Here is a 20228-nt window from a genome sequence, read left to right as displayed (position 1 = left end):
TACCAACTGATCAAAAGCTAAAAGATACATACGACCAAAGATCAAAAAGTGAGACTCTTCAAATTTTCTAGATTGAAGAGCATCTGTTATCATGGCTAGGCTCCACTGTGGACGTGTTCATCTCACCCATACGAAGCTACGTGAAGTGAACTGGTGAAGAAAGACAGGTTCCTTATTGTCACACTTGCCAATATAATGTGACAATAAAACACATGTTGATGGAATGTGTTCTTTGTGATCGAGAGCTGAGAACAAATTCATTACATGACAAGTCCAGGAATGATTTGCCCGGAGAGATGTGTCATGTTGACAGGTTAATGGAATTTTTAAAGCAAATTAATCTTAAATATAAATTCTAGCGACTTCAATAAATCTATATATTGAATATAGGCTGAATAGCCATAGATGCTCCAGTGTTTGGCGTATACGCCTAAGTTCTATAATCCAGTCTAATCCATAGGAACAAACCAATAGCAGTGTGAGTGTTGGGCAGACACCCACGAGAGCATTAAGGAACTAGTGATGTTAAATACGTTCCATAAGTGAACCACTGATACTACATAAGGGGAGTCACTGAGAACGGTATAAGAGAGAACATTAAAAGCTATATAGAGGGACCACTAAATCAAACCTATATGGATGTGAGACGAAGGGTATTCGATTATTGTAATCGAATGATCATTTCCCTATTAGGGGCGATCATAGCCTAGCAGTTAGCGTTCCCGACTACCACGCAAAAGGTTCTGGGTTCAAATCCTGCCTGTTAGAAGGTATAAAGTCCGAGTTCATATATATATATACATACATATATATATATATATATATATATATATATATATATATATATATATATATATATATCTTTTCTTTTCTTTCATACTATTCGCCATTTCCCGCATTAGCGAGGTAGCGTTAAGAACAGAGGACTGGGCCTTTGAGGGAATATCCTCACTTGGCCCCCTTCTCTGTTCCTTCTTTTGGAAAATTAAAAAAAAGCAAGAGGGGAGGATTTCCAGGCCCCCGCTTCCTCCCCTTTTAGTCGCCTTCTACGACACGCAGGGAAAACGTGGGAAGTATTCTTTCTCCCCTATCCCCAGGGATAATATATATATATATATATATATATATATATATATATATATATATATATATATATATATATATATATATATATATATATATGATTTATTTCATTTTACGTTTAAGAAATCTAATTACGTGCAGGAGCCAGCAGGACATACTGAGACAGTGACACATCTGCAGTACAATCATTTATCGTCCAGGGAGGACGAGTCTGTCTTACATCAGGCAAACCTATAACGTATTGTGACGTAAGGACCTTGGATCCTGAAGCGGGATTGAATCAATAAGTGAACCGGTATTTCTCGAGTCGGTCTGGCATGGACGTCCCGTTTTCTTTGTAAGAAGAACGTCCTTCTTAGCGTGCAGAAGGTGGCAGCGGGTGCTCACTTACCCAGGCCGGCACAGGTGAAGCCACGTGTGTCTGTGGCCGGGGTGTCTGTGTGTCTGGGTGGTGTGAGAAAGACGAGTCTGTGTAGATAATCAGAGAAAGACACAGACTGTTGCAGTGGGGAACCCATCGTCCATCTTCGTCCTATTGTAGCTTAATGCCAGGCATGACTCTTAACCTAGCAGGGTTGTGGGTGGAGGCATAAAGACATACATGCTATGTCACACATCCATGAACAGACCATACACACCACTTCAAGATCTCTTCCCCTGTGGTTGTATGTGTGGAAGGAGGGAACGTTATCACACATTCTTGGGCACAGCGGCATCAGACGAGAAGCTGTGTTTCCTGCAGTGTGTGTGGAAGGCGAGAACATTATCTCGGAAAGCAAAAATGGGTATGTTTGAAGGAATAGTGGTTCCAACAATGTTATATGGTTGCGAGGCGTGGGCTATATAGATAGAGTTGTGTGGAGGAGGGTGGATGTGTTGGAAATGAGATGTTTGAGGACAATATGTGGTGTGAGGTGGTTTGACATTGTTGGAACGACTATTCCTTCAAACATACACATTTTTACTCTCCGAGATAACGTTCTCGCCTTCCGCACATTCTTCGTCGCTCCCAGAACCTTCGCTCCCTCTCCCACCCTGTGACTCACTTCTACTTCCATGGTTCCATCCGCTGCCAAATCCACTCCCAGATATCTAAAACACTTCACTTCCTCTAGTTTTTCTCCATTCAAACTTACCTCCCAGTTGACCTGACCCTCAACCCTACTGTACCTAATAACCTTGCTCTTATTCACATTTACTCTCAAATTTCTCCTTTCACACACTTTACCAAACTCAGTCACCAACTTCTGCACTTTCTCACTCGTATCAGCCACTAGAGCTGCATCATCGGCAAACAACAACTGACTCAGTTCCTAGGCCCTCTCACACACTGCATACTCGCCTCTCTCTCTCTCTCTCTCTCTCTCTCTCTCTCTCTCTCTCTCTCTCTCTCTCTCTCTCTCTCTCTCTCTCTCTCTCTCTCTCCAAAACTCTTGCATTCACCTACCTAACCACCCCATCCATAAACAAATTAAACAACCATGGAGACATCACACACCCCTGCCGCAAACCAACATTCACTGAGAACCAATCACTTTCCTCTCTTCCTACACGTACACATGCCTTACATCCTCGATAAAAACTTTTCACTGCTTCTAGCAACTTGCCTCCCACACCATATCCTCTTAAATCACGTCAGTTGAACGTGCCTACAGCTCAGTAGAGGGGCGTCCGAGACGTCGCTGCGGTTTGTATTGGTATAAGCAGGTCGCGTGACGTGTGAGTTTAGTGTGTGAGGCTCTGACTGGTGGCGAGTGAGGGAGTTGTAGTGGAGACCCAATTGAGCTAATGTTGTGGGCTTCAGTGATGGCGCCTTCTCCTCCCTCATCACTTAGCTACCTCCTCCTCCTCCTCCACCTCCTCCTCCTCCTCCTCCTCCTCCTCCTCCTCCTCCTCTCCTCCTCCTCCTCCTTCTCCTCCCCCTCCTCCTCCTCCTCTCCTCCTCCTCCTCCTCCTCCTTCTCCTCCCCATCCTCCTCCTCCTTCTCATCCCCCTCCTCCTCCTTCTCCTCCCCCTCCTCCTCCTCGCCCTCCGGCTCCTCCTCCTCCTCTCCTCCTCCTCCTCTCCTCCTCCTCCTCCTCCTCCTCCTCCTCCTCCTCCTCCTCCTCCTCCTCTACTCCTCCTCCTCCTTCTCCTCCCCATCCTCCTCCTCCTTCTCCTCCTCCTCCTCCTCCTCCTCCTCTCCTCCTCCTCCTCCTCTCCTACTCCTCCTCCTCCTCCTCCTCCCCATCCTCCTCCTCCTCCTCCTCCTCCCCATCCTCCTCCTCCTCCCCCTCCCTCCCTCCTCCTCCTCCTCCTCATGATTATGTAGCTGTCTCCATCATTAAAACTTATTATCTCCCATTAGTTCTCTCAGCTATATTTCCATTTGCATTTGATTGTATCATGAGTTCCTATCTCTGTCTATCTCTATGTGCTATATTTCCATGACTTCGCATTTCCCTCTATCTCCTAGAACTGTATTTCCATCTCCGTGTGGTAGCGACACGACTATTTTTTTTTCTCTATCTCTCACAGCTCCGTCTCCTTGTGGCAGTACATGGCCTCTCTCTCTCTCTCTCTCTCTCTCTCTCTCTCTCTCTCTCTCTCTCTCTCTCTCTCTCTCTCTCTCTCTCTCTCTCTCTCTCTCTATCACTTTGCCTATGTTACTATATACCCCGTCTCCTCACCATACTATCTCTGGGGATAGGAGCAGACACATAGAACCCTACTACCTTCGAGGACTGGGAGAAGAAGCTAGAAATCCTCCCCTCCTGTATTATCGCTCCCGAAAACTCAGACCGGAGGAAAGAAATTTGCTCCTTGCGCTACCTTTCTATGGCGGGAAAGGAAAGCAGGCGGATATAGACGTAATTGAATAAGAAAATAACTCTTTTATGTTAGCTGAGACGGTACGGGTAGCTGAGGGCCTAATCAAGGCCATCCCATTAACGATATATATATATATATATATATATATATATATATATATATATATACATACATATCGTAGCCTGAGCCAGGTACCCATTTTATCGACCAACCCCTAGGTGTGGATGAGCAGCTGGGTTGACTGTGGACAGCCGCAACCAGGACTCGAACCTATGCGCCCGACCCTGGGCGGCCCCATGAATGCGTCATGGTCAGAAACGCTAACCGTTACACCACGGAGGTCCATATCTCTTCACCATATCTTTGCAGCATATAACAACTACAACACCTGAACTACAACACCTGACACTTCCACAACACTTGTGTATTGAACCAGAGTCCAGACGCCATCTTCAGTCAGCGTTTGAGGGTTGGGTATACTGCAGCCACAGGGAAATCACGAACTAATTGAGGAAAATTGAAATTTCATTATCGATTGAGAGAGAGAGAGAGAGAGAGAGAGAGAGAGAGAGAGAGAGAGAGAGAGATCTGCGAGTGCCTAAGACGAGATTCTGTCAGGGTGGCAGGGCTAGCGCGTAGCGCTCACCGCTGTAAAGAGAAAGAAAGATAATGTCACCATGGTTGCTTCTCAGTCATGTCTCTCCTGTCTTATCTTGTTCTCATATATATACTCACCATGTGTGACGGTCGTGGTGCGTCACCATGTGTGACGGTCGTGGTGCGTCACCATGTGTGACGGTCGTGATGCGTCACCATGTGTGACGATAGTGGTGCGTCCCCATGTGTGACGATCGCGGTGCGTCCCCATGTGTGACGGTCGTGATGCGTTACCATGTGTGACGGTCGTGATGCGTCACCATGCCCGCCTGGTGAGGGGAGGGGGAGGTAAAGCCATTCTGGGGCTGGTCACCCCCTCCTCAACCTACCTGATAGACGAACATGGCTGGTGTGGGGGTGTGGGGGGGAGGGGGGGTGATTGTTTACATAGTCCTCCTACTGCGGTTAGCCCGATCATATGGCCGGGACCACCTCTCTCTCTCTCTCTCTCTCTCTCTCTCTCTCTCTCTCTCTCTCTCTCTCTCTCTCTCTCTCTCTCTCTCTCTCTCTCTCTCTCATCCTCCTGTTCTGGTATTGTAACTTCTAACACCTTTTTCCTCTGCCCTTTAGCTCTTCCTGTTTTCTTATTGCTTCGCATTGTCTCACTTTATTATTTTCCTTTTTTCTTTTTGTTTCTCTATCTACTTTTCTTCATCTATCATCTCTATCGCCTCCTCTTCTTGATCTCCTCTTCTTCCTTCTTTCTCTACTTCCATTCATCTGTCATCTCCAGTTCCCCTGTTCCCTCTTTTCTTTCCTTCTCTCGTCTCCATCTTTATTCCTACCTTTGATCCTGTCCCTTTCATATTCCCCATTTCCCTCTTCTGTCTCTATTCCTTTTCCTCATTTTCTTCATTCTTCTTCACGTTAACGCTTTATACTCCTCTTCCACCTTTCTCTTCCCCTCCTCCTCCTCCTCCTCCTCCTCATTAATCTCCTCATGCTCCACCTCACAACCCACTGCCTCCTCCTCCTCCTCCTCCTCCTCCTCCTCCTCATTAATCTCCTCGTGCTCCACCTCACAACCCACTGCCTCCTCCTCCTCCTCCTCCTCCTCATTAGTCTTCTCATGCTCCACCTCACAACCCACTACCTCCTCCTCCTCATCCTCATTAATCTCCTCATGCTCCACCTCACAACCCACTGCCTCCTGCAGGACCCGTCCGTCCTCTGCCTCACGGGTCTCCAGCCTGACAAGGCGGAGTTGTGTCCCGCCACACAGACATGCCCCACCGCCTTCCTTGTACGGTCATACTATGGACTACCCCAGAGGCGTCCACGCCCGCACAGCAAGCTACTTAATGATCCACGTGAGACATGCAAAACGACCCACTCCTCCTCCCTCCACAATCAAAGCGACTCCTCCTCCCTCCACAATCAGCGCGACTCCTCCTCCCTCCACAATCAGAGCGACTCCTCCTCCCTCCACAATCAAAGCGACTCCTCCTCCCTCCACAATCAGAGCGACTCCTCCTCCCTCCACAATCAGAGCGACTCCTCCTCCCTCCACAATCAGAGCGACCCCTCCTCCCTCCACAATCAGCGCGACTCCTTCTCCCTCCACAATCAGAGCGACTCCTCCTCCCTCCACAATCAGAGCGACTCCTCCTCCCTCCACAATCAGAGCGACCCCTCCTCCCTCCACAATCAGAGCGACTCCTCCTCCCTCCACAATCAGAGCGACTCCTCTTCCCTCCACAATCAGCGCGACTCCTCCTCCCTCCACAATCAGCGCGACTCCTCCTCCCTCCACAATCAGAGCGACTCCTCCTCCCTCCACAATCAGCGCGATCCCTCCTCCCTCCACAATCAGAGCGACTCCTCCTCCCTCCACAATCAGAGCGACTCCTCCTCCCTCCACAATCAGAGCAACTCCTCCTCCCTCCACAAACAGCGCGACTCCTCCTCCCTCCACAATCAGAGCGACTCCCTCCCTCCACAATCAAAGCGACTCCTCCTCCCTCCACAATCAGAGCGACTCCCTCCCTCCACAATCAAAGCGACCCCTCCTCCCTCCACAATCAGAGCGACTCCTCTTCCCTCCACAATCAGCGCGACTCCTCCTCCCTCCACAATCAGCGCGACTCCTCCTCCCTCCACAATCAGAGCGACTCCTCCTCCCTCCACAATCAGGGCGACCCCTCCTCCCTCCACAATCAGCGCGATCCCTCCTCCCTCCACAATCAGAGCGACTCCTCCTCCCTCCACAATCAGAGCGATCCCTCCTCCCTCCACAATCAGAGCAACTCCTCCTCCCTCCACAACAGCGCGACTCCTCCTCCCTCCACAATCAGAGCGACTCCCCTCCCTCCACAATCAAAGCGACTCCTCCTCCCTCCACAATCAGAGCGACTCCCTCCCTCCACAATCAAAGCGACCCCTCCTCCCTCCACAATCAGAGCGACTCCTTCCTCCCTCCACAATCAGAGCGACTCCTCCTCCCTCCACAATCAGCGCGCCTCCTCCTCCCTCCACAATCAGAGCGACTCCTCCTCCCTCCACAATCAGAGCGACCCCTCCTCCCTCCACAATCAGAGCGACTCCTCCTCCCTCCACAATCAGAGCGACTCCTCCTCCCTCCACAATCAGAGCGACTCCTCCTCCCTCCACAATCAAAGCGACCCCTCCTCCCTCCACAATCAGAGCGACCCCTCCTCCCTCCACAATCAGAGCGACTCCTCCTCCCTCCACAATCAGCGCGACTTCTCCTCCCTCCACAATCAGAGCGACTCCTCCTCCCTCCACAATCAGAGCGACTTCTCCTCCCTCCACAATCAAAGCGACTCCTCTTCCCTCCACAATCAAAGCGACCCCTCCTCCCTCCACAATCAGAGCGACTCCTCTTCCCTCCACAATCAGCGCGACTCCTCCTCCCTCCACAATCAGCGCGACTCCTCCTCCCTCCACAATCAAAGCGACTCCTCTTCCCTCCACAATCAGAGCGACCCCTCCTCCCTCCACAATCAGAGCGACTCCTCCTCCCTCCAAAAGCAGGACGACCCCTCCTCCCTCCACAATCAGAGCGACTCCTCTTCCCTCCACAATCAGAGCGACTCCTCCTCCCTCCACAAGCAGGGCGACCCCTCCTCCCTCCACAATCAGAGCGACTCCTCCTCCCTCCACAATCAGGGCGACTTCTCCTCCCTCCACAATCAAAGCGACTCCTCCTCCCTCCAAAAGCAGGACGACCCCTCCTCCCTCCACAAGCAGGGCGACCCCTCCTCCCTCCATGACCACCTCGTAACTGCTTCCGCTTTGCCTCTCTGCTCTGGACGCCCTGTGGGAGCTGGGGGACGCGAGAGATCCAGCAGGTTGTCGACGAGTCGACCTCCCTGGTTGGGACGGGTGTGAGAGGGCTTCTGCCGCGGCTCCCGATGCAGGCAAAACCCACGTCCCACTGTGTCGACCTCCTGTGGTATGTAGTGGCAGTGTTGCCTGTGCTGGGGATCCACAGCGTCGCCCAGGACGACGGGTGAGGTGAACAGTGGTTGGGGAAAAGCAACATTGACGGTAGACCTGGGACGATCATATGTACTGATGATGGCTTAGGTTTGCCTGCACTCGCCCAGGGCAGGATCTTCAAAATGAGCCCCAAATGAATAGATAGATGTCACACAGAGCGTGACACAGTGTGACAAAGAAGACGTAACACAGCCTGGAGGAGGAGAAGGAAGAGGAGGAGGAGGAGGAGGAGGGGAAGTGACACGGCCTTGCACCAGATGTTGTCTGACCAGGTTATCATGTGTCATGTAGCCTCGTCACAGGTTCGTCCAGACCCTGTGTGACACTTCGACGAGACCTGCTCCAGACGGAGGACTCAAGTCACCTCTCCTGACTATAGTTTCCATCAAGATAGTTTCTTAAGTCAGGGGTTTCATTGCGTTACAGTGATCCTACATCTTATGCAGTGAGTAGTGCCTCACTGCGTTACATTGATCCTACATCTAATGCAGTGAGCAGTGCCTCACTGCGTTACAGTGATCCTACACCTTATGCAGTGAGCAGTGCCTTAGTGCCATGACCACATACCACCAGCAGCGACTGACGCAATACAGGTGAGACCATGAATCCATGACACTCTCTCCTCCATGGCTGGCCACAGCACCAGTCCCCAGTGTGGCCATGTGTGTGTGCCACACCTGGTGTCTGTGTGTGCCACATCTGGTGCTTGTGTGTGCCACACCTGGTGTCTGTGTGTGCCACACCTGGTGCCTGTGTGTGCCACACCTGGTGTCTGTGTGTGCCACACCTGGTGTCTGTGTGTGCCACACCTGGTGCCTGTGTGTGCCACACCTGCTACCTGTGTGTGCCACACCTGGTGCCTGTGTGTGCCACCCCTAGTGCCTGTGTGTGCCACACCTGGTGTCTGTGTGCCACACCTTGTGCCTGTGTGTGCCACACCTGGTGCCTGTGTGTGCCACACCTGGTGCCTGTGTGTGCCACACCTGGTGTCTGTGTGTGCCACACCTTGTGCCTGTGTGTGCCACACCTGGTGTCTGTGTGTGCCACACCTTGTGCCTGTGTGTGCCACACCTGGTGCTTGTGTGTGCCACACCTGGTGTCTGTGTGTGCCACACCTGGTGTCTGTGTGTGCCACACCTGGTGCTTGTGTGTGCCACACCTGGTGTCTGTGTGTGCCACACCTGCTGCCTGTGTGTGCCACACCTGGTGCCTGTGTGTGCCACACCTGGTGCCTATGTGTGCCACACCTGGTGTCTGTGTGTGCCACACCTGGTTCCTGTGTGTGCCACACAAGAGAATTAAATGAATGAAGGCATAATTAAAGTGGACAACTTATAATATTCGAAGTTTTACATGAAAGTCGAAAATGTTCAAGATATGAGGCCCCACGAGTGCACACTTCCCTCTCCCTGGGTCTTTACTTGATGATTTTGATGCTGAGGATGTCATACGGTTCTGACGATGATGGTCGACTGCACCTGGTCGACTGCACCTGGTCGACTGCACCTGGTCGACTGCACCTGGTCGATACTTGCCTGTATAACACCTCGCTACCTTGTGGTCGGTGGCTACAGGACCTGTGACTATTTTAGTACATAATGATCGCGTCGTTAATACACATGTTGTGGAGGATAACCCAGAGTTACATATGTCTTCACATGTATCCTGTGTTACATATGTCTTCACATATATCCTGTGTTACATATTTCTTTACATATATCCTGTGTTACATATGTCTTCACATATATCCTGTGTTACATATGTCTTCACATATATCCTGTGTTACATATGTCTTCACATATATCCTGTGTTACATATGTCTTTACATATATCCTGTGTTACATATGTCTTTACATATATCCTGTGTTACATATGTCTTCACATATATCCTGTGTTACATATGTCTTCACATATATCCTGTGTTACATATGTCTTTACATATATCCTGTGTTACATATGTCTTTACATATATCCTGTGTTACATATGTCTTCACATATATCCTGTGTTACATATTTCTTCACATATATCCTGTGTTACAACTCTTTTGCGTACTGTATCATTCATTGAATTTGTACTTCACCCACTGCCTGTAGTCTCCTGTATCAGTGTTCTGTATCCACTGTAACCTACCTCCCTCCTTTCATATGACCTTCAACCCAAGTGTTACTAAGACAAATGGTACATTAGACATACAATACCTTGGTGACGAAGAAAGACATGAAGAAAACTGTCTTCATACAGACATAACAGACATCAGAGCGTAACAGACATAACAGACATCAGAACGTAACAAAGCGTAACAAACATACAGACATCAGAGCGTCACAGACATTCAGACATCAGAGCGTAACAAACATAATAGACATCAGAGCGTAACAGACATACAGACATCAGAGCGTAACAGACATACAGACATCAGAACGTAACAGACATACAGACATCAGAGCGTAACAGACATACAAACATCAGAGCATAACAGACATACAGACATCAGAGCGTAACACACATACAGACATCAGAGCGTAACACACATACAGACATCAGAGCATAACACACATACAGACATCAGAGCGTAACAAACATACAGACATCAGAGCGTAACTAACATACATACATCAGAGCGTAACAAAGCGTAACAAACATACAGACATCAGAACGTAACAGACATACAGACATCAGAGCGTAACAGACATACAAACATCAGAGCATAACAGATATACAGACATCAGAGCATAACAGACATACAGACATCAGAGCGTAACAGACATACAGACATCAGAGCGTAACAGACATACAAACATCAGAGCGTAACAAACATACAGACATCAGAGCGTAACAGACATACAGACATCAGAGCGTAACAGACATACAGACATCAGAGCGTAACAGACATACAGACATCAGAGCATAACAAACATACAGACATCAGAGCGTAACAAAGCGTAACAAACATACAGACATCAGAGCGTAACAGACATACAGACATCAGAGCGTAACAAACATACAGACATCAGAGCGTAAGAGCGTACCGTCGTGTATAAACTGGTCATTAAGTAAGGGTGACAAGGAAGGCTTAAGCGATGCGTCCGGGCCTCCCGCGGGTGGTGCGAGATGCCATCTGGTGTTCAGTGAGACAGCTGTCTGGCCATGATCACTGCATGTCTGGCCATGATCACTGCATGTCTGGCCATGATCACTGCATGTCTGGCCATGATCACTGCTTGTCTGGCCATGATCACTGCATGTCTGGCCATGATCACTGCTTGTCTGGCCATGATCACTGCATGTCTGGCCATGATCACTGCATGTCTGGCCATGATCACTGCTTGTCTGGCCATGATCACTGCTTGTCTGGCCATGATCACTGCATGTCTGGCCATGATCACTACTTGTCTGGCCATGATCACTGCTTGTCTGGCCATGATCACTGCATGTCTGGCCATGATCACTGCTTGTCTGGCCATGATCACTGCATGTCTGGCCATGATCACTGCATGTCTGGCCATGATCACTGCATGTCTGGCCATGATCACTGCTTGTCTGGCCATGATCACTGCATGTCTGGCCATGATCACTGCATGTCTGGCCATGATCACTGCATGTCTGGCCATGATCACTGCTTGTCTGGCCATGATCACTGCATGTCTGGCCATGATCACTGCATGTCTGGCCATGATCACTGCTTGTCTGGCCATGATCACTGCATGTCTGGCCATGATCACTGCTTGTCTGGCCATGATCACTGCATGTCTGGCCATGATCACTGCTTGTCTGGCCATGATCACTGCATGTCTGGCCATGATCACTGCATGTCTGGCCATGATCACTGCTTGTCTGGCCATGATCACTGCTTGTCTGGCCATGATCACTGCTTGTCTGGCCATGATCACTGCATGTCTGGCCATGATCACTGCTTGTCTGGCCATGATCACTGCTTGTCTGGCCATGATCACTGCTTGTCTGGCCATGATCACTGCATGTCTGGCCATGATCACTGCATGTCTGGCCATGATCACTGCTTGTCTGGCCATGATCACTGCTTGTCTGGCCATGATCACTGCATGTCTGGCCATGATCACTGCATGTCTGGCCATGATCACTGCTTGTCTGGCCATGATCACAGCTTGTATGGCCATGATCACTGCATGTCTGGCCATGATCACTGCTTGTCTGGCCATGATCACTGCTTGTCTGGCCATGATCACTGCTTGTCTGGCCATGATCACTGCTTGTCTGGCCATGATCACTGCTTGTCTGGCCATGATCACTGCATGTCTGGCCATGATCACAGCTTGTCTGGCCATGATCACTGCATGTCTGGCCATGATCACTGCTTGTCTGGCCATGATCACTGCTTGTCTGGCCATGATCACAGCTTGTCTGGCCATGATCACTGCATGTCTGGCCATGATCACTGCATGTCTGTTATGAAGACAGACTGACACACACACACACTCGTGTTGCCCCGTCTCTCACCCTTGTGTACTGCCATGTATTTACTTCTATGTGTACACAAACACACAACCCCCAGCTTCACGTAAATACCCCCATTTATCGACCTATTATGAGGTGAGGATGAACATTTAGGTTGGGTTTAGGCTGCCTCCCACCGCCCAGGATTCGAACCAATGTGGGCCAGTCCCTGTGTTGACCTGTGCTGACTCGTGGTCAGTAACGCTAGCTACTACACCACGCAGTGTGTGTGTGTGTGTGTGTGTGTGTGTGTGTGTGTGGACGGATGGGCAAGGGAACTGTGCCTAGCGTCAGGATGCATTCATACTAGAGACTTGTCATACGCGCCACCTGACGCCCATTATACGCCCACCTGACGCCCATTATACGCCCACCTGTTGTCATATGCCCACCTCGCCCCAGCCGTCGGCCATCTCGCTCAATCATTGCAACCTCCCACAACCCCACCCCCACCTCTCACAACCCCACCCCACCTCTCACAACCCCATCCCCACCTCTCACAACCCCATCCCCACCTCTCACAGCCCCACCCCCACCTCCCACAACCCCACTCCCACCTCTCACAACCCCACCCCCACCTCTCACAACTCCACCCCCACCACTCACAACGACACCCCCACCTCTTACAACCCCACCTCCACCTCTCACAACCCCACTATCACCACTCAACCCCACCCCCACCTCTCACAACCCCACTATCACCACTCACAACCCCACCCCCACCTCTCACAACCCCACTATCACCACTCAACCCCACCCCCACCTCTCACAACCCCACTATCACCACTCAACCCCACCCCCACCTCTCACAACCCCACCCTCACCACTCACAACCCCACCCTCACCACTCACAACCCCACCCTCACCACTCACAACCCCACCCTCACCACTCACAACCCCACCCCACCTCTCACAACCCCACCCCCACCTCTCACAACCCCACCCTCACCACTCACAACCCCACCCCCACCTCTCACAACCCCACTATCACCACTCACAACCCACCCCCACCTCTCACAACCCCACCTCCACCTCTCACAACCCCACCCCCACCTCTCACAACCCCACCCCCACCTCTCACAACCCCACTATCACCACTCACAACCCACCCCCACCTCTCACAACCCCACCTCCACCTCTCACAACCCCACCCCCACCTCTCACAACCCCACCTCCACCTCTCACAACCCCACCCCCACCTCTCACAACCCCACTATCACCACTCACAACCCCACCCTCACCACTCACAACCCCACCCCCACCTCTCACAACCCCACTATCACCACTCACAACCCCACCCCCACCTCTCACAACCCCACTATCACCACTCACAACCCCACCCCCACCTCTCACAACCCCCCCCCCACCTCTCATAACCCCACCCCCACCTCTCACAACCCCACCCTCACCACTCACAACCCTACTGACACCACTCACAACCCCACCTCCACCTCTCACAACCCCACCTCCACCTCTCACAACCCCACCCCCACCTCTCACAAACCCACCCCCACCTCTCACAACCCCACTATCACCACTCAACCCCACCCCCACCTCTCACAACCCCACCCTCACCTCTCACAACCCCACTATCACCACTCAACCCCACCCCCACCTCTCACAACCCCACTATCACCACTCACAACCCCACCCTCACCACTCACAACCCCACCCCCACCTCTCACAACCCCACTATCACCACTCACAACCCCACCCCCACCTCTAACAACCCCACTATCACCACTCACAACCCCACCCCCACCTCTCACAACCCCACCCCCACCTCTCATAACCCCACCCCCACCTCTCACAACCCCACCCTCACCACTCACAACCCTACTGACACCACTCACAACCCCACCTCCACCTCTCACAACCCCACCTCCACCTCTCACAACCCCACCCCCACCTCTCACAAACCCACCCCCACCTCTCACAACCCCACTATCACCACTCAACCCCACCCCCACCTCTCACAACCCCACCCTCACCTCTCACAACCCCACCCTCACCACTCACAACCCCACCCCCACCTCTCACAACCCCACCCCCACCTCTCACAACCTCACTATCACCACTCACAACCCCACCCCCACCTCTCACAACCCCACCCTCACCACTCACAACCCCACCCCCACCTCTCACAACTCCACTCCCACCTCTCACAACCCTACTGACACCACTCACAACCCACCCCCACCTCTCACAACCCCACCCTCACCACTCACAACCCCACCCCCACCTCTCACAACCCCACCCCCACCTCTCACAACCCCACCCTCACCACTCACAACCCCACCCCCACCTCTCACAACCCCACCCTCACCACTCACAACCCCACCCTCACCACTCACAACCCCACCCCCCCTCTCATAACTGGACATATCAATGCCACTGACCGTCTAGCCGGATGTCAACATTACAAGTACAGTGAAGAATTCCGCCACACAGGATCTTTGCCCTTTACTCATGGCTTCTCTCACACTATTGAGCTCAACTCACACGAAGCCACTCCGTTTTTACTACATCTTTTTATCTATCTGTCTGTATTACCAAGAATTACCGTTGGCCCATGTACTAGTACTTGGCCCGAGCGAGATGAGACCCTGATAGACCCAGCTGTCCACCTTGATCCAGTATATACAGACACATTTCTAATTTCATCTGTTCAGATTTTCTCTCTAAATCCAAGACGTTTACACTTCACAAAGTCTTCGATTCCATGTCCAAACTCAGAGGTTGATACGATGATTTCACCGTAAGATATGTGTCGGAGGATACAGGTACTTAATCACCATCAACCACCTCATTACAAGCACAGTTGGATATGAGGCAAGTTACATGAGGCAATTACAAGTTTGAGTAACGATTTCGCTGATATACATAATTTCTTTTCGATTATTCCAAGTCGTTCATTTTACTATTATTTCTGTGTATTAGTTTTCATTCATCCTTGGGCTATAGAGATGAAACCAAGTGAATAATTCATCCAAATACTGAGATGTTAAGTGTCAGTGTTCAATACGACACCATCCGAACACAGGTGTTGGCTTGGCTGGCTACCCAACCTGGCTGGGATCAAGAGTTCACAGGTTCGAAACATCTGGGTTATATTTTCTCTGACTCTACTCAAAATATTCACCCATAATCATTTGATATATCTCATTGTACTCCAATACATTTTAGTAACGCATCATTTTTGTCTGTTGATTCAGATAAACACAAAAATATGTGAGATTACCTTGAATAGCAACTCGAACAATGTAAACATAACGCCTAGCAACTGACTGGAGCAAGTGTTTGGTCGATCTTGCTTTATATTTACAATCATCTGCTGTTAAGTTATTGATGATGCCAAGTGCATGAGTATCTAGGTTGTCTTTCGTCATTATCAAATTATCTTTCAGTTATTTCCAGTTTTTCTTCTATTTTAGTCTTTTCATCACATGCCAGTTTTTCAATCCGACATAATGAGACATTGTCATTATCATTATTAATCCCAACGTCTCTTGCTCCCAGCCCTTCCCTCACACCACACTCCCCAGAGTCCCACAGTCCCCAGAGTCCCACAGCCCCCAGAGTCCCACAGTCCCCAAAGTCCCACCGCCATCCATTTTCGCCACACAGCCTTGTTGTTCGGGGCGTCGAATGGTCGTCCAACCACACGTTAGGACAGGATTAGGTCATGCTTCAGTCCCACCTCGGCCATGGGTGAAGGTGAAGGGTAAGGAAAGGATGCCTGTAAGGATCTCCAGGGGAGTGGTACAGCTTATTTCTGGTCTGGCGCGCCCAACAGTGTCAAGGGGTAACATCAGGTTCATGTGGGCTCAGCAGTGAGCGAGGGAAGCCAGTGAGAAGAGAGGCTCGTGTTAAGCAGTGTGTCTGTGTGTGTGTGTGTGTGTGTAGCAAGGGGTCGAGGAGGCATATGTGTGATGCTGCTGCTTCCTCCTCCTCCTCCTCCGACGCAGCCTAGTCTTTATTTTGATGTCGATTTCCACAGGAAAAGGTTTATAGGCGATCCTAACAAGGACAAGGTGTGACTAGGCTATGTATGACGCGGGCATGATATTAGTTAAGTTAACTATGAATGGGATATGCCAAGGATACTACTGTTTACTTCTCTTCTTTGGAATCAACAACATGACGTGGGAATGATTTATATTCCTTTATTATTTAATGCCTTATGTTGCTCTGCTCCGAGAGGTCTAACATGCATCACCCACTAAGGTTTTATTAATCTCTATGTTGCTATGTCTGAACTGATGGGCCAGGTTGGGCACTGGTGTCACGTAACCCTTCATCCTGGTCAGTGTGTAAGGCAACTCGTCATTGATGTGTTGAGCTGCAATGTGTCAGAACTAGGAAGCTGTGTTGCTGCAGATGGCGAGGAGGGGGTCCTCTGCCTCCTTATTAGGCAGTGTTCGTCCTGACTCAATGTTTTTATTTCATTTAAACGCCGTTCAGCCAGTGTTGATGGCGACATATAATTCTCTGTTGTTCATGAGTCACATGTGTTACATACGAAGTTATATATATATATATATATATATATATATATATATATATATATATATATATATATATATATCCCTGGGGATAGGGGAGAAAGAATACTTCCCACGTATTCCCTGCGTGTCGTAGAAGGCGACTAAAAGGGGAGGGAGCGGGGGTCTGGAAATCCTCTCCTCTCGCTTTTTTTTTTTAATTTTCCAAAAGAAGGAACAGAGAAGGGGGCCAGGTGAGGATATTCCCTCAAAGGTCCAGTACTCTGTTCTTAACGCTACCTCGCTAACGCGGGAAATGGCGAATAGTTTGAAAGAAAGAATATATATATATATATATATATATATATTGTATATATGTATAATATATATATATATATATATATATATATATATATATATATATATATATATATATATATATATATTGTATATATGTATAATATATATATATATATATATATATATATATATATATATATATATATAATATATATATATATATATATATATATATATATATATATATAGAGAGAGAGAGAGAGAGAGAGAGAGAGAGAGAGGGGGGAGTTTTTGTGAAATACACCAGAAATTAGTTTATCATTATTCATCATTTAGTTTATATAGAAAAGAATTTAGCTCTTTATAGATAATCTTGTTATATAATGAGAGGATGATAGCAAGGAATATACTAGTTAGAAAGCTTAACTGAAATTCATTTACATTATTTTTAACGATGTCTTTTCATTCGTGTGTTACTGTAGCACATACAGAAAACGGGTAGGGGAGACTATACGTTTGTGGGTGTGACTTGGTGCGTAGAACGAATTATCATAAATACAATTAAGACCATTTTATTTGTGTTAATTGAACCAAAGCTTTTCTACATAAATGTATTTTCTATTAAGATCAACTTTATTTTACCTAATATTTGTCGTCTTTTTTATACATTTGACTTTGTATAACACACACTCACACACACACACACACACACACACACACACACACACACACATTTTAAAGATGACCAAAAGTTTATTGTATTAAAGTCAAGTATGGCCTTCTTTATTTGACTTCATTTCTATAATGGAGTGGGATCCTGGGTGCAGTGAGGGTGAACTAAAAATTTTCGGGGTATATGACCTTTATTACAGACCTAAAACGTGATATATTAATATATTTGCCACTGTAAGTAATTATGGCGGTAATTTACAACTAATTCAAGATTTTGCAAATGTAAAGATTATATTAATGCCCAAGAGCTTCGGCATGGAAGTTAAGAAGGCAACCATCCAAAAAAAAAAAGAAAATCAAATGTAGACGATATGTTTACGTCATAGCAACGACGGTGGCGCCATCCTGCCATTGGCCGTCACAACTAAAATAGATACCAGATGTTGCCTTCACGAAGCCGCAAGAATGTGTTAGTGTAGCTTCCTAACTAGATATTTCTCAGATAACATGATATCCCAGGGTCACGGAGGCGAACACATATCATGGCCTTTTATGTACACCAGAAATGTGACACGGAAGAAAGAATGCACAGAAAAATGAGTAGTTTGGTGGTAAATGAAACTTTAGATATTCTATATATCATAGACATAACACAGTATGTTTCCTTAAACTTGGAACTTTTTTATTCATGAAATATTGCTGATAAGAAATGATGTTAGGAAGAGACAGATAAGAAATGAATAAGAACGAGTGACGATGAATTAAAAGAGTGAGAGCAACGCAGGCATAAAGTACGAATCTTCCACTGAAACTCTCACACAAATACACATTATTTGATATCAATGGAGGAGGATGGAGGGATATTAAAAGCTGTTTGACATGTTTAAAATACTATGATCTTTATTTACAGGATGGGGGGCCGGACTGGCTACACCTGTGTGAGGCACACACTCTGTGTCCTAAACACCTTCATGTGGGTAAGTAACACTATTATGTATTTTTCCAGAATGATTACAAATATTCATTTCATAAAGTAATTGAAATTCTCTGAGTTGCATGTTAGTATACTTGAATGAATTTTTTTTTTTTCATGTTGAGAGGTTAAGGGTCGTCTTGTCTAGTGGTAAGATAAATATAATTTCTTTATTAGGTTAAAATCGATTTTTCCTACATGTAAACTGGACAAGCAGATGAAAACCACTATTATTTTGGTAGTATGTACAACCATATCAAACTCTCTCTGTCAAACTCGTGTGTGACAATTTGTAACGTAATGAAGGCTAAACAACTGATTGCCGTTGAATTCAACAACTGCATGTAGGATAGTGTAGTTAGGAACGTCCTTGGAGTCAAACACATTCATCTCTCATGTCGTCTTTTTAGAACCTGTCGACCTCTTTCATGTCCTTCAAGCAAAGTAAAATATGAAAGGAAAAAACGTATTGCAAAGCATTGTAACCTGTCATGATATTTTTACTGTGTGACGTTCAATGAAACTCGAATTCCAGATAACACTGGCACGAACAGCATCTTGCATATATAACTATTGTGACTTGTTGATTATACTTTATGCAATTCTGGATAGCCAGGCACTTGAGACATTCCTCACATTATCCTAAGCAGCTCCTTATTACCTTTGACCTGACTCATCTGTAGTAAACTTAACCTTTCTCTCATAACACATGACTACGCGTAACTCATGACTTTTCATTCATAAAAATAGATTGTCCTCATGTCACTTCTAAGCGATATCTTTAGGGAAAAAAAATCACGTCACAGGATCTCGCATGTAGATACTTCCCCGCATGTTTTGTGTTCTTGGCTCTGAATGGGCCAAGCTATGAGGACGAGGGAGGACAACAGCATGCCACTTTCATGATAATTGACGTATTTAACTTGTATAAACTTCCTAGAATGTACCGTCTCGCAATGTGGAGTGTTTGTGCTTCTTTTCTTCTTCATCACGAAGGCTTTGGTCAAGAACAATAGATATCATTAAGGCTGAGGCTTCAGCCATCAATGAATGAGGTTAAATGAGGTTAAAGGAAGAGGAAGGACAACAGTTGCAGAAGAAGCGATGATATAATCTTGCTCTTTAAATATTGGCAGGTCACAGTTGACCTTGTATTTCCAACGGCCACACAATAATCTTACAAAGCAATAGTTAGTAGGTCGAAAACTACGTAGCTACTAGATCAAACTAGTTAGTTGAAAACTGCTTAGCTAGTAACTAGATGAAGCAGTAGTTAGTCGAAAACTACTTAGCTAGTAACTAGATGAAACAG

The 20228-nt window shown here is 47.8% G+C and overlaps 1 protein-coding gene across 1 annotated transcript in view; it reads left to right on the top strand.

Annotated features, from left to right (window-relative positions):
- LOC139748123 (tetraspanin-9-like) overlaps positions 1-20228 on the top strand; it is a 177030-nt gene that overhangs the window by 119245 nt on the left and 37557 nt on the right. Inside the window, exon 2 of the mRNA XM_071660788.1 lies at positions 18854-18920. Coding sequence (XP_071516889.1) covers positions 18855-18920 — 66 coding nt within the window. The 5' untranslated portion in view covers position 18854. The remainder of the gene's footprint in view (positions 1-18853; positions 18921-20228) is intronic.

Source organism: Panulirus ornatus, chromosome 72 (assembly GCF_036320965.1).
Source record: "Panulirus ornatus isolate Po-2019 chromosome 72, ASM3632096v1, whole genome shotgun sequence".
In the NCBI taxonomy this organism is placed as follows: Eukaryota; Metazoa; Arthropoda; class Malacostraca; order Decapoda; family Palinuridae; genus Panulirus; species Panulirus ornatus.
Note: the sequence above shows the minus strand (reverse complement) of the source record. Positions and strands in the feature narration are given on the sequence as shown.